Source organism: Convolutriloba macropyga, chromosome 12, assembly GCF_964194025.1.
Source record: "Convolutriloba macropyga chromosome 12, txConMacr16.3, whole genome shotgun sequence".
Taxonomy (NCBI): domain Eukaryota; kingdom Metazoa; phylum Xenacoelomorpha; order Acoela; family Convolutidae; genus Convolutriloba; species Convolutriloba macropyga.
Window position 1 is genome coordinate 18,459,250 of NC_134479.1, and position 25,966 is coordinate 18,485,215.

General features: G+C 36.6%; 1 protein-coding gene across 1 annotated transcript in view; it reads right to left on the reverse strand.

Moving 5' to 3' along the window:
* Positions 1-657: 657 nt before the first annotated feature.
* LOC142350669 (E3 ubiquitin-protein ligase NEDD4-like) overlaps positions 658-25,966 on the reverse strand; it is a 35,064-nt gene continuing 9,755 nt past the window's right edge. The window contains exons 9-19 of the mRNA XM_075402597.1: positions 25,744-25,918; positions 21,753-21,915; positions 21,270-21,447; positions 20,715-20,830; positions 19,278-19,444; positions 18,568-18,761; positions 18,165-18,235; positions 17,450-17,628; positions 7,187-7,371; positions 4,666-4,885; positions 658-1,077 (exon numbers count right to left, since the gene is read on the reverse strand). Coding sequence (XP_075258712.1) covers positions 978-1,077; positions 4,666-4,885; positions 7,187-7,371; positions 17,450-17,628; positions 18,165-18,235; positions 18,568-18,761; positions 19,278-19,444; positions 20,715-20,830; positions 21,270-21,447; positions 21,753-21,915; positions 25,744-25,918 — 1,748 coding nt within the window. The 3' untranslated portion in view covers positions 658-977. The remainder of the gene's footprint in view (positions 1,078-4,665; positions 4,886-7,186; positions 7,372-17,449; positions 17,629-18,164; positions 18,236-18,567; positions 18,762-19,277; positions 19,445-20,714; positions 20,831-21,269; positions 21,448-21,752; positions 21,916-25,743; positions 25,919-25,966) is intronic.

A 25,966-nucleotide genomic window follows, 5' to 3' on the forward strand; every position in this document is an offset into this window, starting at 1 on the left:
GAAATCACTCAAGTGCGTGAAAAAGTCACTTGAGTAGTCAAAGATTATTCTAGAAAAGCGAAAATTGGTCGAGCTAAAAATTTGCATAGAAAACATAGCCAGTAGAATACCGGAAACGAATTGAAGAGTCGTGCAATGAAAATCGTATCTAATCCTACCTATTTCAGACATATGAAGAAAGAGAGAGCGGTAGTTTAGATAGGCTAGAGGGACTTACATGGGCTCGATTCTCGAAATGACCTTTCAACCTGGAATAATACCATCAGTTCTTAATTAATATACATTACAAACTAAGCTACTTTCTAAGTCCAATGTTCGCAAACAGAAATCAACGCTCTAAAACTGAAGTCAATGTTCGAAAGCAAAATTTCAAGCCATGACTTCAGCTAAAAAAAACCGTAGAATCTCAATACTCCTCTTCGAGTCATAAAAAGACATACACGTTTACAATAACTGCTTCTCATTCGAGAGCAATTAATAAAAAGGGCAACTTTCAGCCTTGCCCAGTTTAACTCATCGAAGAACAGAAAAGACACGGAATAAAAAAAATGACGAAGGACAATTCTACGGCAGCATTTGGCGATTGAGAAAAAGTTTGAAGCTAACTCACTATTAAAATAAATTGGAGAAACATTAGTGTTATAAATTTCACAAAAATAGAGGTGATAACTTAAATTAAAAAAAAAATTATTCATTTCCATTTAGAGCAAGAATATGTGCTAAAATAGCTGGCAAAAATAAAACTTCGGCAGTTGTACAATTTATACAAAAATATTCAACAGAAGTAACATAATTTCGAGATAATTTAGCTTTTTTAATTAACACTGATTGTGCTTCCTTCATAATATAAATTCAGACAGCATTAAGTGGAATTTTGATTTAAAAAACAGATATATATTCTTGGATGCCAATCGGTATCGAGTCGGGAAAGTTTTTCTATCTAACGAAGGATAAAATTGCTAGAAAATAATTATAATTTATAGAATTGCAAATTCGGAGGAATTGTTGATTGCGGTGGTGAGCTTCTGCTTGAGCTCGTTGTAGCTGGAGTACTTTGGAAGTTCCAAAAGGTTGAAACTGAAACAAATAGCAGTTTATGATACGTCTAGCACATTCAGTAGAAAATAACTAAAACAATAACCGGTGAAAACCAGTTTACAAAACCGACTAACGTAACACATATTGACCACTATGAGCAAACAGACAGACGTAACATTTTTACAATATCTGATAAACATACCCGGCCGACGGAAAATATCGGCCGTTGATTCCCATAACCCAGATTGAGATTGAAAGCACACACTTTTTCTTAATGAGAGGATACAGTGGCTAGTATCAATACCAATAATAATTAGAGATGGTAATTAAGACATATAAGAACAATTAGTATTAAGAATTAAGTATCAGGTATCTAAAATTGGGCATTATGGGTTTATGCCGTTTCTATTTTGCTGCATTTTTATTTCGATCCCGTTTTTATTCTATTAATACTGACTTGGTGGATTCCAGATTATTTTGCTGAGCATCTGCTGTTTAAAAGCTCTTTGAGTAGAATGAAAGAAGACTAGAACTAGGCTAAAAGAAGACTAAAAGAAGTCAAAAACATTTCACAAAATGTTGCACAAGCTGTCAACTAAGCTAAAGCAAAACAATTTTTTTCGACGTAGCGAAACATAGCAGGACTAGTCATGAATTATAATCCAAAGAATTGAATACAATACTTGTATACCCTCAATTGCCCAACGGCACAATGCGATAACCTTGGTTGAGAGAACACCGATATATAAGGCACAAGCACAAGCAAAAACACCAAAAAAATAACATTTTAAAAGCAAACTTTCAACACGAGCTCTAAAATTTCTTGCTGTTATTGTTCTCAAACATTTTTGCATTGTTAAAAACGATTCAAGAAATTAGCTGGAAGCTAGCTAAACGACCGATTGGAACTTTGCATTTAAAACATTGCTGCCCTTTTTTTTCACTCAAAAACTTGAAATTTGAGAAAAAAAAGTTAACATAAATTTAATTAAAGTTTAATTTGCACTAAAAATTTGAAAAGTCAATTTGCACTAAAAATTTGATTTTAGTTAATTTCATGAAACTCATTTCTTCACAGCCTGCTGCTCCTCTCCAATTAAAACAAAACGGAAAAACCAGCGGGATATCAAAAGAGCTACTGATTATATACGAGAAAAATAGTTGCAAAAACTGATCAAAACCCAGAAAATTAGCAATCACTCAAAACAAATGCGCGAGATCGTAAAATTAATGTCTTTAAACTACTTATCGTAAACCTGCCAAAAAATCAATAACACTAGATGAAAGCTTTAAAAGCTTTTGTTGCCTACTAGTGAGTGAAAAAATATTTGAAAATTGACAAAATATTAAGACGAAAAAAAGCGAAAATTAAAAATTATTAAATATATCAAAAATAGGTTAAACTGTGCTATTTAAAAACATTAATTAATCAATTCTGCGTTGCAAGACTCAATCGATTTACCGATCTGCAGTCCTAAAAATCCGGCTATTTAAAGCAGACATTACAATTCAAAACGACATTGTCGTTGAGGCAGTAAATAAAGGACTTAAGAACAAACTACAGATAAAAATTTTGACGTCTAATAGAAATTTTGGTTAGCCATTCAAATCGAAACAAAGATCAGAAAAAGTTTGAAAATTTAATTAAATTGCAAAATTTACTAACAGATTTTTATTCTTGAAAACTAACGTTATTAAAGCCAACCCATTTTAGCAAAACATGATAAAACAATTGAGCTGCTGGCTAAGAGAAATCTTGATTAACTTAACAAACGAAATCAAAAAGATAAAAACCAACAAAAACCCTTTTGATTGCCCACACCATCACTGATCAATTGAAATTCCAACAAAATCTATGAATTTACAGAAACAAAATTTTAATCAGCCCTAAAAAAAGAAGTATTAGAGAATTAGTGGCGTCAACCTAATCAAAACCAATAACTCTTGTGAACTAATCTTGAGAACTAAATACGCTTTTAAAAATAGATAATTTTATGAATAGCAATAAGTGTCAAAATGAAAGAAACTGAAAATAAATGCTAGACAAATGGTGCTCTCCAACAATGCTATCAAAAGAAAGGTGGGTGTGTACTTTTTCTATTCTAGCCTTCTTTTAGCGAACCACTAAGAAATTGCAACTATGCACACTTAGAAAAGTATGTCAATTTCGTAATAGCATTCACGAAAATATCAAGCGAAAAAAGGTTACGACAAATGTAATATTTAACATACATAACTGAGATTGATGGAGTTGTCGATGCAACCCATGAAACTATTAAAAAAATCGTTTTATATTCTACGATATTGAAACTTGCTATGAAAAGTTTAAATTCGTAATTTTAATTTACTCTCGAAGCCTCACTTTTAACAGCCTTCAATAAGCAGTGGCCCTCTATTGACCTCGATAGCGGTTATAGAAATATAAAGTGATATTAAACTGTCATTTTAAAAAAGAGCCAGGCAAGTCATTTATGATAATCATGCAATTCAGCTAAAAGCTCACCGCTAATGAGCATAAAAAATGACGCCACTCACATATAAACAATTGAAGAATGGCATGAACATTTGCACATCGCAATCACCCTTTGAACTTTGCGGCGCAAGAAAACTATTTTAAAAACAATTCAGTTGAAAAAAATCAAGAGTACCTCAATATAGCTACGTCAAACTTAAGAGCTTCGCGAACATGAGAAGCTTTCAACCTTTATCCTCATGATTTCTGTATAAACATTTTTGTCTAAATACAGTTCAGTAGAAAATCAAACAAACTACTCTTTGCTAAAAAATTAGTGCTTACTAGCAGGCCCGCAAAACCATAACAAGAAAATCATTTGCACGAATAGCAGGTTCAAAAGATGTAAAGGTTTCTGTTTCGCACCAACTCGAGCTCGAACCCATGCCCCTCGTTTAACAGCCATAGGTCTCACCACTTAAGCTATCTATGCGTATTGCAATTGTCTTTTCCCCTTTCTACAGCAAATTTATGGACAATGGCGTTTGTGACTTGCTTGTTTTTGCTATACCGCATGCTTAATCAGCGCAAAAAACAAATGTGCATATTAGGAGCTTAAAAATGATGCTAAAACTCAAAACGCATTTATTACGCTAGGTTGGATGATTAAGGACCCCTAAAACAAGTTACGATAGGAGCGCTGTTGACCCTTGCGTTCAATTGCGACTGATAATTACTAGAAAAAGGAAGATTAGAAAATACGACTAAAACTGCTCAAAACTTAATTCATAGCTATTTTATGGATAATGGTAATAGAAAAATACTTCAAACTTCAAATTAGCAGTCTTCATTCTTACGAACTGCGCTATAACCACTAGACACCACCGTTTCTCACAAACGCTTTTATCAATAAACATATTTCAGATTCAGAGCATCTGAGATTACGCAAACATCAAAAAGTAAAGCGTGAAAAACTTAGTTGAAAGCTAAGAGTGTTCTAGATTAGCGCAGAATCTGTAAAGCTAATTTTTTCGAGATCAAGTACGCGGTAATTTATGCATGCAACCCTATCCATCTCGCTGAAATTGCTAATAGTCCTCGAATATACAATTTCTGCAGCAACCATGTCAAATAGCAAAAAACCAATGTTGATCAAATAGAAAAACGTGCCACACCATGTGCGAGCTCTGGGTAAGTGTTTGTGAGTAGATTCCTGGCTCATTTGAATCGTAAACAATTGAGGTCCGTTACTTCCGTGCAGCTGTGAGAAACCATTGACGGGAACGTGCGAAGTACCAGTTACAAATTTCAGCAGTCTACACCTTTCTTCGTCTGAATATGACATGACAGCTTTCCAAAACCAGTGAATAACTTCGTGATCTTCACTATATCCTCCTGAAAACGGAATTCCACAGATTTATACATTTAAAGCTGATGATAATTTCATCAATTTTGAGGATGCAATTTGAAACAAAGCGGACAGATTGCCGAAAAAGAGCCACCGTTGACCGCACTGACCAACGTTAATATTAAAACAGTAAGAGACCAATGTAGAAAAATTGACGGAGTGTTGAAAAGTGCTCTAAAATGGTTCGCAGTTAATCATATTCAATAAAAATGTGCATTCCGCCTCCTGCAGGACAAGAACCTTAATACTGATACCAATATACTCCAATGGATTTTGATAACTTAATGCAGTAAGTCTTTAATCATTAGGTCTCAGCACCGTGCTTTATTGGTTTATCCCGTTTCGTTTGATTTCACCTTTTGACCGTGATCTTATTCGCAATCGCGTAATATTGCTGAATGAATTCTAAAATCCAATTAGTTGAAACATTGAGCGAGGTAAGTCAAAAGTCAAACGTGCCAGTAAGGATTTACGTAAAACGAAAAACGTGATCGAACGGTAAAACGAATACTAAAAAAATATAACAGGACAAATCCTGAATTACAACCCAGAGAACTTAGTTGACAGAAATCGGTCAGACAACATTGTTCCAGTAACATAAAACTATGGCAGACAACAAACAACATTGTTCCAGTAACACCAAACCATGACAATCAACAAAGAACAATCCTATATCCGCAAAAATCTGAAAAACAATTAAAACATTTCTTTTCCGGAAAAATACAAGTGATAATACAAGAAAAAACTACAAAACTGGATGACACTAATATAAATTACTGAAAATTATTTTTTTTGAAAACAAGTTATGACGAAGTAAACAAAACTTTTAGACGTCAATTCTTCTTTTACTCCTCATTAGAGAGCCAAAAAGACCAGTAATTGAGGAGACTAAAAAACATGACAACAAACTGAACTAAAAGAAAGCGTAAAAGAAATAAAAAATCTCTCATGAAATAAAAGTTATGACGAAGTTCACAAAACCTTTAGACGTCAATTCTTCTTTTACTCCTCATTAGAGAGCCAAAAAGACCAGTAATTGAGGAGACTAAAAAACATGACAACAAACTGAACTAAAAAAAGCGTAAAAGAAATAAAAAATCTCTGATGAAATAAAAATACATGTATTCAATATTAGAACATGTATGATCGTTCTGAAACATTAGCAAAAAATCCGAAGAACACGGCAAAGAAGTCCAATTAGCGCACGTGAAAAAAATCCTTTTCCAAAAACCATTTTTTTGCAAAATCAGCTCAAATCTACTCACTTCGCTCGCTTTAATACTCCACGATTAAATCACCACTCTAATTTGATTTCTCTTGACATAAAAAAGTTGAAAAAGTATGAACAGACATGAAAAAACATGACCGAAAAATCCGGAAAGGACTCGAATAGTCGCATCTGCCATAAAACTAACCTTTCAAAGAAGTAATACCTAATAAAACCAGCCACAAAATTTTGGTGAATTAAAAATGCCAGAAAACTCAACAAAAAAATCAGAAAATTAAACATTCCTTCATATAATACAAGTGCAACTATAAACAAAAAACCTCTATTCTATACAATTGAAAACACTGAAAAGCCCACTCAACAATAGGCTAGCCATGCTAGGCTCAAAAACGTCACTAGTTTCGAAAATAAAAAAACGACAGAAATTGGTCAAAATGGTTACGCAATATCTCGATTTTCTGTCACATTGCTCACTGAAAACACTGCTTTATACCAAGAGAATGGTGTTAAATTTGTGTCAAAAAATGACTTCGAGCAAAACGCGTTCAATTCCGAAATTTGCTAACTTCTCGCTCCACTCTGAAATTTTGTTCAAAAATAAAACGACCACACATTTTCCAGGCGTTTCATCTCTCAAGATTAACCCAATCAAATTGATTTAAAAACATTTCTTGCAGTCGTAAAAAGACAGCTCGCCAATACAATCCAAATCCTTCAAGAACGCCTAAATAATAGCCTTGAGACAATTTAAACAATAAAAAAGACAATTTAGATCACCCAAACGGATCTAGTATATAGATTCAATTTCTCTATATAATTAACAGCTATCAAACTTTCGGTTAATAATCAGGTTAGCGAAAATTTAAAATCCATTATCAATGGCTGGGATGCAAATTTACCACTAGCTCAGGTAGTCAACAACATTCGCCTGAAGCTTTACCATATTTTGCACTGAATTGAATCAGTTCTGTCTATTTCTCATCTCACAGTCGCTCAGGTTAGGCATAATGTAAAAAAAAGAATTCGATTATAATGACAGACCATCGAAAGAACATCTCACTTTTATATTTTGTATTGTCCCGCCAATCTTTTACATTGACATGAGGTAATCCCGCCATTAGCAGTTCCAGTTCTGTCTCATCAAACACTTTGAGTAAAGAGGGATCCACAATCTCAGCAAACCCAGATACGAATGCATTCATCTGGGGTTTCACTTGATCCACTAGCTTGTACTGGAGAACTAACCTGTAACGGCAAATTTAGTGTTCAGGAACGCACAATAATTTGCATAGCTTGACGATTAATCGATTTTGTTGATTTCTATGCCATACCGATTAGAAAAGAATCTTACTGTAGAGTCGCAGTCAATTGTGGGGTAACGAATCTATAACGTTTAAAAACCTTCCTCTAACTAGTTTTAAGAGATATCAGAACAATCGAAAAAAAGTTCTGGCCGATATTTGTTCCAATATCAAAATCCTTTTAGGGTTATTAAAACTTTATGCCACTGGCTTTTTTTGTTACGGCAATTTTGCACATCGATATCTTTTGCTCAGATAAAAAATTGATCTTTGCAGAGACTTCAAGTAATTTATTTAAAATTGATTAAAAAAGCATTAAGTTTTAAATTGATTAAAACTTAAAAGCAAATTAGAAAACATAGTCGACGACCGTCGCGCGAATTGCTCTCAAACGACCGGCCAGTGGTTAGCTTCGGTGGTAGCGGGGGGGGGGGGGGTGTTGCGTTGAGGAGGGGGTTCAAGAGATGAGGAGTAGGGATGCGACAGCTAGATCAGAGACACTTCAAATTAAGACGCAGAAGAGGGTGGACAATGGGGGTGATGGGGGGTAATTAGGGGCTGATGGTGGAGGGGTGGTGACTGAGGGGGTCAAATTTTCAGAACCGGACTTCACACCATGAAATTTTCTCCTCAAAGCAGTTCTTGGAGTATAGTAAGGCTTAGGTCTCTAAAAAAAACTTAATGCCCTCCGAGCGCTTCCCGTTTATCCTGTTCTTGAGGACAAAAAATCGCATAAAAACACCAAACACCACAGGACTTATATGATTGCTACAAACTTCGTTTGAATGCGAGCAATAATTAAAATAAATCCAAAAAGGTAGGCTGAAATGTAATAATTTTATTTAATAAGTACACTAAATTTCGTACACTTTGTTCGTACCAGAATCAATCAACTAGAAGTTTCACAAAAACCATCTACTGCATAATCTAGGAAAGAAACATTGCAAGATCATACTGTCGGCAAACAGCCACCAAACAGCCATCAAAAGCTATTGAAACGGAATAAGAAAATAAAAGGTTCAAATGAGAAGCATTATTTTTCAAAAAGTATTTCCAAATGGAGTACAGAAACATGTCGGTTACACAAGTATAGTGAATTAAACTTTCAATGAGTACGCGACCAGGCTTCATCAGCTAATCCTATTTTTCACTTTGAACTTTTGACCCGACAACAAAACTATATTAGGTAAAACTTGCTGCCTAAAAAACTATTTCTATAAACCGAAAACAAGAAAGAACGGTAAAAACGGATTAATAAAATATAAACGGAAGAGTTCGTAATCAACGTGCAGCAAAACTTGACTTCACATGCATCTGTCCCCAAAATACATCCTCGAACAAGTAATTACTTAACCAAACAAAACTTGAGAAAAAAGCATAGCTGACAGATTGCCGTAATAGCTGCGAAATAAAGTAGCATTCCGTATAAAACAGATAGAAACAGAGAAAGGTATAAGTTGAAAAGTTATCGACATCGCTCAATAAGCTATGTAAAAACCATTTAACCAAAAAATTAATAGCCTGGTTAAAATTCATTCAGCAGAAGCCTTTCTATAAGCTACTTTTTGTACAAACGTGAGTTGATTTGACCTTAAACTAATTGAACTTAAACTTGAGTTTTAAAGTGCACAAAAGTCATTTCATTGAGTAAAGCAAGTCACGTATGATCAAAATCTAATCACGTAAATCACCCGAAAACATTTTCTAATGGGAGTGAGACAGGAGGTACGATTCAGGAAAGACATTTCCGCTTTGCTGTGTAAACAAATTTAATAACAAAAATAGTCACACAAAACAAAAAACATAGCCGGACAAGACCTGACACAATTCTAAGATTTCCATTGACTAAAAAAGGATTTGGCTAAAATGGACAAAAAATGGATTGGGAAAACCACTAAAGAATAAAATCTGATCAAAAAGAAAAACTGGAAAAATTCTAGAATGAGAGTACCAAAATGGTCGAGCGAAAATTTTCCAACAAAGCTGGCAAATTGGCAGATTATCAGAAAATAGCCGTTATAGCTCTGTACTTACAAAAAGATAGTAAAAAAGACGGAAAAGAGATTGCTGAAATGCTGAGATGCTAACCTTTGAATAAGAATCTGTAGCACTTACTGCTGCTTCTATTATGTGCTATTAGATAACCTTCAATAAATAACACATACTCACTTGAATTTATCTCCACGAATTAATGTAACGAAAAATCAAATTGAGAGTGACGGAGTCAGTTTCCAGAGTGAGGTTAATTAATCGCGCCAATTATTAGGTACCTCTATTAAATCCATGAGTTCCTTTGACCTCAAAAAATTTCATATTGAACTTCACTTTCAAAGTGCACAAAGTCATTTTATTGAGTGAGACAAGGCACGTATGACCAAAATCTAAACATAGCAAGCAAATTGCCATCGTTGACCCGCTTGATGCACATTGGGATTGAAAAAGAAAAAAATAAGAGAAAGAAATTGACAGAATTTTCCAATGTGTCAAAGTTTTCTTTTTTGGTGTGCAGATTCTTCAAACTCGGTTAGATTCTAAAATCACACTTAAATCAGCTTCCAATCTGAAGGCTCTTAAGTATAAAAATAGTGCTACCTAGCAATCGCTTTAACCAACTTTGATAAACTAATGTACTATAACTTAATGACCGGGCTTTATATGTTTATCCCGTTTCCTGATTTTGCTCTTTTGACCTTGACCGTATTCAATACATAGGGTAATTAAATTTCTGAAAGAATTAAAAATCAATTCAGTTGAAACAGTGAGTGAACTAAGACACAAGTCAAGCGTGAAAATTGTGACTTAAAACAAAAAACGTGATCAAAAGGTAAAGCGAATTAAAAAGAGCGCCTTAATAATAACTTTTGAGAGGCTGACGTCGGCTATTAATCATCTAAAGGAACTAATTAAATTCGCTAGAGAGAAAAAGAGCAATTACTTACGATGAAAAAAGGCAAACCGACTAACTTCGGAAGAATTGCTCTCGAACGACCGTAGAGGAAATTTAAATCAGGGGCTGTAACCCAGATAAATTTTTCTTTAGCGTAGAGAAATTGTTGACCGCGCCGTGATTCGAACTATGGCCCATCCTGATTGACAGAATCCCTGTCCACTCGGCTATCAGGCACTACTTTTTGCTATGCTGCAGTCGATTTCATTTTACAACCACCTTTACTTCAGAGTGAGAGCAATAGAGATCACTCAAAAATGAAGAACATAAGCATGGAAAAGTCACTTTAGAAGTCAGTGAATGTTCTCGAAGCTCAAAACGGTCAAACTTTTACAAAAACCAGCAGGCCCGCAAAAGCCTGACAAAATCATATCCGAATACGTCTAAATGAATTTCGGATTTCTGTTTCGTACCAGCTCGGTTTGTAACCCCTGCCCCTCGTTTAATAGCCACAGGTCTTACCGTTTACGCTACCGACGCGTATGTTTTACGTCCTGTGCCCTATTTAGCAGCAACTTTTTTAAGCCACACTTTTGGCTTTCCATGTTTAAGGAGCACTACGTTTAATTACGTTGAATTAGCAGAAAACGAGCTTCTACGGGGTGTTATTGAGCGTCTCAAAACGCATGTAATACACTAGGCTGCATGTTTAAGGAGCTTTAAAACGTGAGGATTGGAGCTTAAACATGGTGGTACAGCATTCGAGTTAGAAATAATACATAGATTGCTACGAACTTCGTTCGAGAGCAATAAAAAAAATACCACCTCTTGCGCTAACTCGATTAACATAGCCGGCAAATTGCTGGAAAATAGCCGCCGTTGACGCACTTGACGAACACTGGGATTGAAACAAAAGGAGGAAGAAAATTGTGAGATAGAAATTGACAAAACTTTTCTAAGTGCCAAAGTGTTCTTATTTGGTGTGTAAATTCTTCATATTCGGTTAGATTCCGAAAGTACACTTCATTCAGCTTCTAAACTGAACGCTGTTAAGCATAAAAATAGTGCAACCTAGCTTAATGAACTTTGATAACCTATTGTACTATGACTTAATGACCGGGCTTTATATGTTTATCCCGTTTCCTGATTTTGCTCTTTTGACCTTGACCGTAATCACTACATAGGGTAATTCAATATCTGCAAGAATTAAAAATCAATTTAGTTGAAACAGTGAGTGAATTAAGTCAGAAGTCAAGCGTGAAAAATTTAACTTAAAACAAAAAACGTGATCAAAAGGTAAGGCAAATTTTAAAAGGCCTAACAATAACCCTTGAGAGGCTGTCGGCGGCTATTGATCATCAAAGGAACTAATTAAATCTGCTAGAGAGAAAGAGAGAAATGACTTAGGATGAAACAAAACCAACCGACTAATTTCGGAAGAATTGCTCTCGAACGAGATAAGAGGCAATTTAATTCAGTGGATGTAACCTAGATAAATTTTTCGTTACCGTACAGAAATTGACCGCGCCGTGATTCGAACTTTGGCCCATGCTGATTGACAGAATCCCTGCCCACTCGGCAATCAGGCCCTACTTTTTGCTATGCTGCAATCGATGTTAGTCTAACAACAAGCTTTACTTCAGAGTCAGAGCAATAGAGATCACTCAAAATTGAACAAAAGCATGGAAAAGTCATTTGAGTCAAAGAATGTTATAGCTCAAAACGGTCAAGCGTTTACAAAAACCAGCAGGTCCGCAAAAGCGTGACAAAATCACATCAGAATATGTTCAAATGAAATTAGGATTTCTGTTTCGTAACAGCTCAGTTTACAACACAACTCTCGTTTAATAGCCACAGCTCTTACCGTTTACGCTACCGACGCGTATGTTTTGCGTCCATTACCCTATTTAGCAGCTACTTTTTGTCAATCGACATTTTTGGCTTTGCCGTGTTTCGGGATTCTATGTTCAAGGAACGCTATGAATTCGCAGATAACGCGCTTCTACGTGGTGGTATAGCTTGTCTCAAACCACATGTACTACACAAGGCTGCATGTCTAAGGAGGATTGGTTAAGACGTGAAGATAGGAACTTAAAAATGATGGTACAGCATTTGAGTTAGAAACAATATATAGATTGCTAAGAACGTCTTTCGCAAGCAATTAAAAATACCACCTCTTGTGCTAACTCGATTACCATTGCCAGCAAATTGCTGGAAAATAGCCGCCGTTGAAGCATTTGACGAACATTGCGATTGAAATAGAAAGAGGAAGAAAATAATTTTATAGAAATTAACAGAATTATTAATGAAATTAATTTTATAGAAAATAACAGAAGAGTCAAAGTGCTATTATTTGGTGTGCAGATTCCTCAAATTCGGTTAGATTCTAAAATAACATTTAACTCAGCTTCTAAACTGAACGCTGTTAAGCATAAAAATAGTGCAACCTAGCTTAATGAACTTTGATAACCTAATGTACTATGACTTAAATGACCGGGCTTTATATGTTTATTCAGTTTCCTGATTTTGCCCTTTTGACCTTGACCGTATTCACTACATAGGGTAATTCAATATCTGAAAGAATTAAAAGTCAATTCAGTTAAAACAGTGAGTGAATTAAGTCCGAAGTCAAGCATGAAAAATGTAACTTAATACAAAAAACGTGATCAAAAGGTAAAGCGAATTTTAAAAAAGGCCTCAATAATAGCCCTTGAGAGGCTGTCGGCGGCTATTGATCATCAAAGGAACTAATTAAATCTGCTAGAGAGAAAGAGAGAAATGACTTAGGATGAAACAAAATAAACCGACTAATTTCGGAAGAATTGCTCTCGAACGACAGGCGAGGCAATTTAAATCAGGGGCTGTAACCTAGATAAATTTTTTTTATCGTACAGATATTGTTGACCGCGCTGTCATTCAAACTATGGCCCATCCTGATTGACAGAATCCCTGTCCACTCGGCTATCAGGCACTACTTTTTGCTATGCTGCAATCGATTTCATTTTACAACCAGCTTTACTTCAGAGTGAGAGCAATAGAGATCACTCAAAAATGAAGAACATAAGCATGGAAAAGTCACTTTAGAAGTCAGTGAATGTTCTCGAAGCTCAAAACGGTCAAACTTTTACAAAAACCAGCAGGCCCGCAAAAGCCTGACAAAATCATATCCGAATACGTCTAAATGAATTTCGGATTTCTGTTTCGTACCAGCTCGGTTTGTAACCCCTGCCCCTCGTTTAATAGCCACAGGTCTTACCGTTTACGCTACCGACGCGTATGTTTTACGTCCTGTGCCCTATTTAGCAGCAACTTTTTTAAGCCACACTTTTGGCTTTCCGTGTTTAAGGAGCACTACGTTTAATTACGTTGAATTAGCAGAAAACGAGCTTCTACGGGGTGTTATTGAGCGTCTCAAAACGCATGTAATACACTAGGCTGCATGTTTAAGGAGCTTTAAAACGTGAGGATTGGAGCTTAAACATGGTGGTACAGCATTCGAGTTAGAAATAATACATAGATTGCTACGAACTTCGTTCGAGAGCAATAAAAACAGTGAGTGAATTAAGTCCGAAGTCAAGCATGAAAAATGTAACTTAATACAAAAAACGTGATCAAAAGGTAAAGCGAATTTTAAAAAAGCAGGACAAGTCCTGACGTAATTCAAAGAATTTTCATTGACTAAACAAAAAACTAGACCTGGAATGAACTATGAATAGATTGGGACAACCATTTGGAAAAAAATCCGATCCAAAAACCGAAGAAACGGTAAAAATCGAAGTGAAATTGCCGCATACGAACAAAAAACCACCAGCGAGAAATCGAATTTTCTGTTCAAACACCGTTTTCTCACTTTAAATTTCACGCCGCAAAACCACTAGATAAATTTTTTTTATCGTACAGATATTGTTGACCGCGCTGTCATTCAAACTATGGCCCATCCTGATTGACAGAATCCCTGTCCACTCGGCTATCAGGCACTACTTTTTGCTATGCTGCAATCGATTTCATTTTACAACCAGCTTTACTTCAGAGTGAGAGCAATAGAGATCACTCAAAAATGAAGAACATAAGCATGGAAAAGTCACTTTAGAAGTCAGTGAATGTTCAAGAAGCTCAAAACGGTCAAACGATTACAATAAGCAGCAGGCCCCCAAAAACGTGACAAAATCATATCGGAACAGGTTTAAATGAGTTTAGGATCTCTGTTTCGTACCAGCTCGGTTTTCAAAACGTGCCCCTCGTTTAATAGCCACAGCTCTTACCGTTTACGCTGCCGACGCGTATGTTTTGCGTCCTGTGCTCTATTTAGCAGCAACTTTTTTTAAGTGACACTTTTGGCTTTCCGTGTTTAAGGAGCACTACGTTCAATTACGTTGAATTAGCAGAAAACGCGCCTCAAAGAGGTGTTATAGAGCGTCTCAAAACGCATGTAATACACTAGGCTGCATGTTTAAGGAGCTTTAAAACGTGAGGCTTGGAGCTTAAACATGGTGGTTCAGCATTCGAGTTAGAAATAATACATAGATTGCTACGAACTTCGTTCGAGAGCAATTAAAAATACCACCTCGCTAACTCGATAGCCGGCAAATTGCTGGAAAACAGCCGCCGTTGACGCATTTGACGAACATTGGGATTGAAACAGAAAGAGGAAGAAAATTGTGAGACAGAAATTGACAAAACTTTTCTAAGTGCTAAAGTGTTCTTATTTGGTGTGTAAATTCTTCATATTCGGTTAGATTCTGAAAGTACACTTAATTCAGCTTCTAAACTGAAGGCTCTTAAGCAAAAGAATAGTGCAACCTAGCAATCGCTTCATTGAATTTGATAGCCTAATGTACTATGACTTATTGACAGGGCTTATTATTTTTATCCCGCTTCTTTAGATTTTGCTCTTGACCTTGATCATATTCACTACATTATGAAATACGTGAAAAATTTAAAATCCATTCAGTTGAAACAGGGAGTGAAGTACGTCAGGAGTCAAGCGTGAAAACTGTGACTAATGTAAAACGAAAAACTTGATCAAAAGGTAACGCGAATAAAAAAAACATAGCAGGACAAGTCCTGACGTAATTCAAAGAATTTTCATTGACTAAACAAAAAACTAGACCTGGAATGAACTATGAATAGATTGGGACAACCATTTGGAAAAAAATCCGATCCAAAAACCGAAGAAACGGTAAAAATCGAAGTGAAATTGCCGCATACGAACAAAAAACCACCAGCGAGAAATCGAATTTTCGGTTCAAACACCGTTTTCTCACTTTAAATTTCACGCCGCAAAACCACTAGCCTTTTCCTGTTTCGGCGTGACCAAAATCACCACTCCAATTTGACTTCAATAATTATGAAAATGTGTGAACAAAGCTTAAAACATAGCCGGCAGATTGCCGGAATAGCTGCGAAAGAATAGACCTGCCTGCTATATAATAGAGATAAACAGATACAGATCTAAACAAAAAAAAATAATTGACCCCGCTGAAAAAACTAGGCTAAAAAACACGCAGCGATAAATTAATAAAGCTTGTTAAAATTCATTCTACAGAAGCCTCCTATTAGGTAACTTTACTGCACATATGAGTTCCTTTGACTTTAAACAAATTCAAATTAAACTTAAGTTTTAAAGTGCAAAAGTCATTTTATTGAGTGAGGTAAGTCACGTATGATCAAAATCTAATCACGCAAATAACCTAAAAACTTTTGCTAAAGCGAGTGAGAAATGACGTCACGCGCGCAAATGCCGTTATTGAGAGGAAGAAGTCATTCAGAAAATTTGACTTCTTCAGCTTTGCTGTGTGAACAAATGTAAAACGAAAAAAGAGCGTCAGACGACGAAACAAAAAAACATAGCAGGACAAGTCCTGACGTACAATTCAAAGAATTTTCAATGACTAAACAGAAAACCTAGATCTAGAATGGACTATGAGTGAAATGAAAAAACCATTTTAAAAAAATCAAAAGAATAAGAAAAAAACTGAAAATCAATGTCAAAACGCTGCATGTGAACAAAAAAAACACTAGCGAGAAATGAAAATTTAATTCAAACAAAAAACTAGGCCTAGAAAGAGCTGTGAATGGATTGGGAAAACCATTTACAAAAACATCCTATCCAAAAAATCGAAAAAACAGTAAAAATCAGAGTGAAATTGCCGCATGTGAACAAAAAACCACTACCGAGAAACCGATTTCTCACTCGACTTTAAAATTAGAGCGAAAAATTCACGCCGCAAAACCACTCCCTTTTTCGCTCCATTTCCTGTTTCGGCGTGACCAAAATCACTACTCTAATTTGACTTCAAAAATCATGAAAATGTGTGAACAGATGTTAAAAAAACATAGCAGGACAAGTCCTGACGTACAATTCAAAGAATTTTCATTGACTAAACAGAAAACGAGACCTAGAACGGACTATGAATGGATTGGGAAAACCATTTAGAAAAAAATCCGATCCAAAAAATCGAAAAAACAGTAAAAAAAAATCAAAGTGAAATTGCCGCATGTGAACAAAAAACCACTTGCGAGAAGGCGAATTTTTGTTCAAACACCGTTTTCTCACTACTTTAAATTTAGAGCAAAAAAATTTCACGCCGCAAAACCACTCGCTTTTTCGCTCCACTTCCTGTTTCGGCGTGACCAAAATCACTACTCCAATTTGACTTCAGAAATCATGAAAATGTGTGAACAGATCTTAAAAAAAAAGACAGGGCCCCAATACAATTCAAATTCTTTGAATTGTAAAAAAGACAGCGCCCCAATACAATTCAAATTCTTTGAATTGTAAAAAACCATTGGCACCGCAATATAGCTACGCTCAGCTTACAGCTTCGCAGCTATAAAAAGACAGCGCTCCAATACAATTCAAATTCTTTGAATTGTAAAAAGGAGAGCACCTATGTAATAGCCATGGAGAGGCTAACGGCGGCTATTAAAAAGTCACTCATTATGTTCCAAAAAAGTACATCAATTAGCCTATAATTAACTTCTAGAATTTCAGTAATACTTACTTAAGAAAGGATTTAGAAATCACATTTTGATCATTTGTTTAATTGACGCGCTGTAACGAGTAATCTTGGACAAAAGCGACAAAATCGAGTAAAATTACTAGAGCAAATGACCCGTTTCCAACAATGCTTACTGGACAAATCGGTGACGGTTATCCATAGTAACTGGAATCATATCTCCATGAGTGACCAGAGGTACCACTTCCTTCTGACCTAAATATTCTTCAGTGACTGTGAAGTCCGCATCAATGTCATTCAGCTCATCTTCATCACATTCTAGAAGCATCTTCATCGAGTTGTAATACCTCGCATCCTAAAAAAATATTTCCGGCTAAAATATACATATATCTTTGAATTATGAAACTCAGAATTACAAATTCTTCTAATTTCTCAGTTTCTAACCAACTCAAAAAATTGTGAACTATTAACAAAACTTCACCACAAGGCCATTTTCCTATATTATCAAAGTTAATTTACAGCCATGCGTTTAACATCAGAAAAATTCCAGTGCTGAAAATTCCAGTGCTGAAAATGCCCCCCCCCCCCCCCCGCAAACTTTTCACCCCAAAAGCTTTTCACCAAACCCTCAGAACGTCAAATTGCGAGTGATAATTCCTGAACACTCTATCCAACCGTAACGTATCCCTAATTTTGAAAGTTAATCACACCAATTATATTGGGAAATAAAATCGGGGTTAAATGACAGGGGGTGAAAAAAGCGCAACACCAATTTCAGAATCCTAGTTGTGCAAAAGGGTCTACATGCACGCTTTTAGGTTAACATAGTATCTCTTTAAAAGTTTGTTCATTTAAACGTTGCTCCAATTCGCTAAACAAAAACAAACTCACCACACTTTCCAAGTCCTCCAAAGTCACTTCTTTGCCCAGCAAAGCCTTGTAGAACGACTTCACAAAGTACCCTGAAAAAATGTCAGTGGTACTTTAACTGCGCAAAATTCAGATTAACTCTTTTCTCACGCCGCTGTTTCAAATGACTCCTTAGAACTTTGATACCTATTTTGAAACTGTTATTATTAATGTCATCGCACAAAATTTGCCAGATGTGGGATGGCAAATAATGAAAAGAATGTGCCTAGTGATTTTCGATTCTTAGTGATTCTTTAATTAGGTTACATCAAAACTTATAGTATGATAAATTTAGGTTTTATCATACTTTTATTAGCCCAGGGGTCAGGGCGGTCACTCCGAGGTATCTCTCCGAGTTATGTTCACAATAAAATCTCAAACCTACCATCAATTAATTTTCCATGATACACGGCCATGCCACAAACTCTGCCCACAAACGCAAAATACTTGAGATGTTGATCTCCACAACACAACTGGCTGTGAGGGTTAATCTGGAGAGAGTAGGAGTCGAAGGCCGAGTACTCGAAGAGTCCATAGTAGGGATCAAACATCTGACGAGAGATATCTTGAAACCATTCCCTGAAAATTGAATAGGTTTGAAAGAATTACGGATCGAAAGCAAATTAAACCAAGGTAGACTATGAATTGTCGCTTAGCATCCGTATATAATCTTATATCATCCTTATATAATCTTAATCCTTATATTAATGTTATGTAAAATGATCAGGAAATTGGACCTAGCTTATTAATTAATTATTTCGACACCCCAACGCTAGCTTCCTTATTGATCTCCATCAGCAAAATTTCCATTTCGAAATTGTACACTATGAATATAGATTACAACCACTGAATTGTACACTATGAATACAGATCACAACCAAGTTTTTTTATTTATAAATGGGCATTCATGCGCTATAACATAGTATTTTTAGTCGTTCAAGGAAGCATAGAACCTTTGACTGCTTAATGGCACTCAGGCGTACTGACATTTATCTTAACCATATTGATAAAACAGATGTTCGAACAATTTAGAGCTTATTGGTAGTGATTCAGAAAAATAATAAACGTTATTACTACACAAGATTCTCAACTAACCGGGCGAGTCCGCCATAATCGACACCAGCTTCGCCCACATACTCGATACACAGTTTACATCTAAATCTGGAGGGCTCATCTTTGGAAATTCGGGTGACTGAATCGTAGGAGGTATCAAATAGCTGAGATCTCATTACTTTGATAACACAGGACGCACTGCTACTCGGCTGAAACGCAATTAAGAATTTCGCTTAAGCACGGCAAAAAAATTAACAAAGCAGAACTCGAATAACATAGCCGGCAGATTGCCGGAATAGCTGCGAAAGAATAGACCTGCGTGCTATATAATAGAGATAGAAACAGATAAAGATCTAAATTGAAAAAAAAAATTGACGCCGCTCAAAAAACTAGGTAAAAAACATTCAGCGATAAAATAATAAAGCTTGTTAAAATTCATTCCGCAGAAGCCTCTTATTAGGGACCTTTACTGCACAAATGAGTTCCTTTGACCTTAAACAAATTCAATTTAAACTTAAAGTGCAAAAGTCATTTTATTGAGTGAGGTAAGTCACGTATGATCAAAATCTAATCACGCAAATAACCTAAAAACTTTTGCTAAAGCGATTGAGAAATGACGTCACGCGCGCAAATGCCGTTAGTGAGAGGAAGAAGTCATTCAAAAAATTTGACTTTTTCAGCTTTGCTGTGTGAACAAATGTAAAACGAAAAAATAGCGTCAGACGACGAAACAAAAAACATAGCAGGACAAGTCCTGACGTACAATTCAAAGAATTTTCATCGACTAAACAGAAAACTAGACCTAGAACGGACTATGAATGGATTGGGAAAACCATTTAGAAAAAAAAGCGATCCAAAAAATCGAAAAAACAGTAAAAATCAAAATGAAATTGCGCATGTGAACAAAAAACCACTAGCGAGAAATCGAATTTTTGTTCAAACACCGTTTTCTCACTCTTCTTTAAATTTGGAGCGAAAAAAATTCACGCCGCAAAACCACTCGCTTTTTCGCTCCACTTCCTGTTTCGGCGTGACCAAAGTCACTACTCCAATTTGACTTCAAAAATCATGAAAATGTGTGAACAGATCTTAAAAAAAAAGACAGCGCCCCAATACAATTCAAATTCTTTGAATTGTAAAAAAACCAAGAGCACCGCAATATAGCTTCGCTCAGCTTACAGCTTCGCAGCTATAAAAAAAAACTAATCCATTATTCGGCTTTCTAAAATTTTGGGTGGGAGCAGGCAAGTTTCTGGATTTGCATTCCACACTAAATCAACTTGTTTTATTTGTTCTACTATTTGTTCTAGAATGCCAACCAATGGTGCTAGGAACACCTTCGTGGAGCTGTTCAAACCGAAAAAATCTGCTAAGCTTAACTCAGTATTGAGATACTTCAAACAGTGCCGCGACCGATTGGTACACAGCTTTGGGTATATTTTTATCTCTGATCAGCTTTATGCAGTGAAGTTTACTAACGGCTTTCCGCAATTTGGACTTGAATGCCTTGTACTTGGACTTATAATTGGGATTGAATTGGACTGATGGTCCTGCTTTTTGAAGTCTCGGATCCTCCCAGCTGGTCGCCTGGGTATCTGGAACACGGTTACATGACAATTTACCCAATGCCAAAAATACCCAATTTATTCACTTTGATCTTTTCGTTCAATAATCCGATTACTAGCAGTTTTTATTCAAATTTAAGCCGACCATTTGATTTCATGTTAGCTAAGGCGTGCCCATGCACCGCTGGGCATGACCAATTAAACAATTCTTGCTACTAAAACTACTTCATCTCACTTTGCGTTTATTCTGCTACACATCAAATATTGTCGACAATTTCCATTATACAAAACAAGAATTGCTTCAGATGACTTGTTTTTTTTCTTAAATTTCACCTTGATAAAACCTTGGTAGTTACATTAGTCTATCAGACTGCATTTATTTCACTCATTTTTGCATACAAGGGCTAGAGAGGGCAACGTTCGAAATTTCGGGTATTCCATCACATCTAGAAGAGAGAAAGCAACATACTGTGGTCTACGTAAAACACCTTTCCGTCTTTGGTAGCCCTCTCTTCCCACCCAGCTGGGAGTGGATTTGTGTTGTGTGGTGCACTCATTAGCATATCTAGCACCAGTTGCGCATTTGCAGCGGAGGAGTTATTGCTCGTTGTAGTCACTCGTGATTTCAATCCCAATCTTGGATCCACCTGAAAAATATGAGCATCACCCTTTTCAAATTAATCAAATCTCAATAGTTCTATAATATTATTTAGGGTAGACACTGCGTTAGTATATTTTGAAATAGAAATCGCAATCACGGCCCACACCGGGCATTTTATATGACTATCTTCAAGCGATGAGGATGGGGGTTTGGGGCAACAGTTTCCGCATGACATGTAACATTCAAGTACAATTATCAGAGCTTACAGATCTGTCAGACTGCTAAAGCCGTGCTGAGGAAGACGTATGCTTCTAGTTTTAACTCAGTAAAATAAACAAAAATTGTCCTTACCCAAGTTGTAGTTTCGTTCACGTGGTCAATGAAATACACTCTGCCATTCTTGGCCACGCGCATGTCCCAGCCAGGGGGAAGTGGAATGTCTGAGAGGTCATCAGGTGTTGTATTGCTGCCACTTATATTAACCTGATCATTTCCGATAGATGTTTCCTCAGGCCTGGAAAAACCCCAAGTAGATATTTAGAAACAATTGTAAAAAATTCTTCAAATATTGACTGTGATAACGTCTGAAAAGCATTTTAAAATTATAGATTCTTAAAAAATGCTGGATTTAAAAACATGCGGGATGTCATACATCTTTCAGATGAAATCCTTTCAGATGAAGTGTATTTAGAAATCGTCTTTGGGTAATTCCCAATTAAAAAAACGTCAAAAAATTGAAAAGAGCCTCCGTTAAATCGAAAACAGCCTCCGTTGACCAGCAAATTGGGATTGTAACAGAAAAATAAAACAACCAACTAAGTTCGGGCGAATTGCTCTCAAACGCCCGGGGAGTGGTTGGCTTCGTCAGTAGCTAGTCACGGTATAGTGACGTAAGCTTTAAGCTTGAAGGGCGCATAAGGTGAGGGCATTGGGGGGGGGGGGGGGGTGCACAGGTGGGCTGATGAGGGTGGCAACAGTGGGGGGGGGGGGGTTGGTGAAGTGAGAGGGGGCTGATGGGGGGGGGGGGTCAACCTCTAAGAACCGCCCTTCACATAAGTAAGAGTCTCCAAAACAGTTTCTGTGAATCGCATACTTGGAGACTAGTAAGCTGAAGGGCTATAAGAGCACTTAATGACCACTGGGCGCTACCTGTTTATTCCGTTTTTGAGGACGAAAAGTCAAATGAGGTCAGACCAAAAATCGCTTTAAAAAAGATCTACAGGACTAATACAATTGCTACAACCTTCTTTGAGAGCAATTAAAAAAGAACAAGTAGAAATCGACAGAATTTTCATGTTAAGATTCAAAAAGTGTTCTAACTTGGGGCAGTATCAGTTATATTTCACAAAAATGCTTAATTCAGCTTCCAAACTGAAAGCTATTAAGCTTGATACTAATGTTAGCTAGCAATAGCTCTAATGGACCGTGATAACTTAATGCATTATGACTTAATGGCCCGGCTTTATCGGCTTATCCAGATTTGCTTTGATTATGCTCTTTTGTGTTTGACCATATTAACTACATTACGTAATTCAATGAGTGAAAAAAAATTAAAATCCATGCAGTTGAAACATTGAGTGAGGTAAAGAAACAAAAAATAAGATCATGGCTCAAGTTATTGAAGATTTTACCCTGAAGGCCGAAATTGATCCATTAAAATACGCCCATTAACCCACACACAAGCCTTGAAAAGGGTTTATTGGCAATTAAAGATAGAAAACTGAAGAAAATTGGCGGGCGGTGACAGATGGGGGTCAATCTTGTAAGTCCAAAAACCACCCTTCACACACCTTGAAATTGTCTCATCGACACAGTTTCGGTGAATCGCGTACAGAGACACTAGTAAAACGTAAGGCCCTAAGAGAGCTGATCGGCCACTTACTGCCCTCCGGGCGCTACCTTTTATCCTATTCTTGAGGACGAAAAGTCAAATGGGTCAGACGAAAAATCGGTCAAGCGAAAAATTGCATAAAAAACCACAGGACTAATATAATTGCTACAAACTTCGTTTGAGAGCAATTAACAGAACTCCTAAAAAACCAAAAAAAAAATCTAAATCAACGAAAATTGAAAAATGCCATTCCTACAATGAACTTCTTTTTACTCATCAGCTTCAGTGAACCGTGCACTTGGAACCAACAAAAGCTCAAAAACAGCTGCACACAATCTCCATTTTCTCGAGCTTGACCATTTCTTACCCATTTTTGAAGAAAACTTAAATGGCTCAAGCGAGACAAAGAATGTTCCAGAACAACAGAACAATATTGAAGACAGAATATCAGGTGGGGTTCGGCGATGAGGGGGGATGGGCAGCTGAGGGATGGGAGTAGGCGGAGAAGTGCGCGTGCGCTTTAGGTTAGTCTACGGTGAGGTGGTGGCGTAACAGAGGGGGTTAGTAGTTTGAAGAGTGATGAAGGTCTATCATGGTATCAAAGTTTCTTAAAAAAGCCGTTCCGCTTTGAAAATTGCCAGGAGTTACTAACTACTGAAAAACAAAAACAAACAGTACTCAATGTTCGAAAAGAAGGACGCCAAAGTTCAAATCATGAACAGATATGCTTCAGCTAAAACACAACCGGTAGAACACCCGAGATGGCTCAAAGAATCGTACAGTAGAAACTGTAAATTAACCTTACTTGCATCAGAAATATCAAAGAAAACCAAAACATAATTGCCTATTAAAAAACTACAGAAAGTGTTGTTAAAATTGCAGACATCATTTTCACGTGGAGATTTGTTGAAGTGGGTACGTGGTGGTTCGATGTTGGCATAGTTGGTGCACGTTGGCGGGGATGGGTGTAGGTGGTGGTAAGTGTGGGGTGCGTTGGTAGGTCGAGGAGGTGTGTTATGGGATTAAAACTTCTCTAATGACCTTTTCACCTTGAATACGAAATGACGAACATCAGAAACACACTTGAGATCTCTAAATGTTAATTAATTCCCCACAAGTGAAAACAGCAGTCAAAATTCGAAAAGAAAGTCAAAGGTCAACTCAAACAGATATGCTTCTGCTAAAAAAAACTGTACAGAACTAACAGTTCCCTCCGAGTAGTAAAAAGACACGCGTCAACAATAAATGCTTCCAAATTCGAGAGTAATTTAAAATGTCAGTAAAACTGATAACACTTAAAAAAACCAACTCTGGCAGAATTTGTGAATTTAATAGAGCATGTGCTGTGTGCTGCCAACGCAATTTGTCATTTCGTTTTTTAAGCAACATAATTTTACTCAGTACTTATCAAAAAAATCGTACGTGAAACAAACGCAGAGCTGCACTTCCAAGAAGAAAAACTAAACGACAGTTCACTGAATTCCTTCCTGTGTTTTTCAACCCAGAGCTCCTTCTCGAATTGACTTTATTACATTGTTGATGCGCTGAAAACATTTACGAGCAAATAAAATTTTCTTTGCAGTATCTATGATAATTTAGCTGAAAATTTGTAAAAGGTTGCAGAAGTTGGTGGCATTTTGTTACATTTTTGAAGCCGCCACTGATTAAATGCCACCTCTGGCAGAATTTGTGACTTTAATAGAGCATGTGCTTTCAACGCAGTTTATCATTTCATTTTTTCAGCAACAAAATTTTGCTAAATAGTTATCAAAAAACTTTCAAAAAATCGTACTTTTTAAAACGCAGAGCTGCACTCCAAGAACATAGCCGGCAGATTGCCGGAAAATAGCCGCGACAGACGCTTGTCACTTTTTGACGCATAAGTCATTTTTTGAGTGAGGTAAGTCACGCAATTGACTTAAAAGCAGAAATCACGTCACGCACACAAATTTTAACTGTAAGCAGTAGAAGTCACTGAGGTTATTGAAAAAGTCAATTTCAAGCCGTCAGGTCGTAAGAATCATCGATGGAGACGACAAATGTAAAAAAAACCCACGATGTCCCCAATAATAGCCGCTATCGCTTCGCGGCTATTAAAAAAATTATCTATAAACGAGAGTTCACTGAATTCTTTCCTGTGGACTTTTTAAACCACAGTTCCTTTATTACATCGTTGATGCGTTGAAAACATTTTCACGGAAATGTTTTCAGTATCTATGATAATTTAGCTAACAATTTGTAAAATGTTGCAGAAGTTGGTGGCATTTTGTTACATATTTTTGAATCCACCGCTGATTAAATGAAGGAGTAGCAAACAGGTGGGTACCAAAATTCAAAAATTCCCTTTAAAAAAAGTTTTCTCGCATCAGTCTCGATGAGCCGTACACTTAGATCCAGCGAACAAAGGTCAAGCTTGACCGAAAATGAGTCAAGCAAAATTAGTGCATCAAAAAGACACGTATAATAATTCCTTCAAACATCGTTCAACAGAGAGCAATTAACAACAAGTACCTGAGGCTCTCGTACTGGTCTCGCGAGCTGCAGCTTCCAGATACCAGAGGGTTCTCTTCGCTAACATGGCGTCTTGCAGCACTCAACTGTCTGTCAGAGCCAGAAAGTGATTGCCCAAGGCTGTGACTGGATATGGTGGATGGTTCAGACGGTTTATCCCATTGAGTAGTTCGAGCTGAAATTAAACTGCATATTAAACTAATTCTTTGTGGCGGTGGGCAAA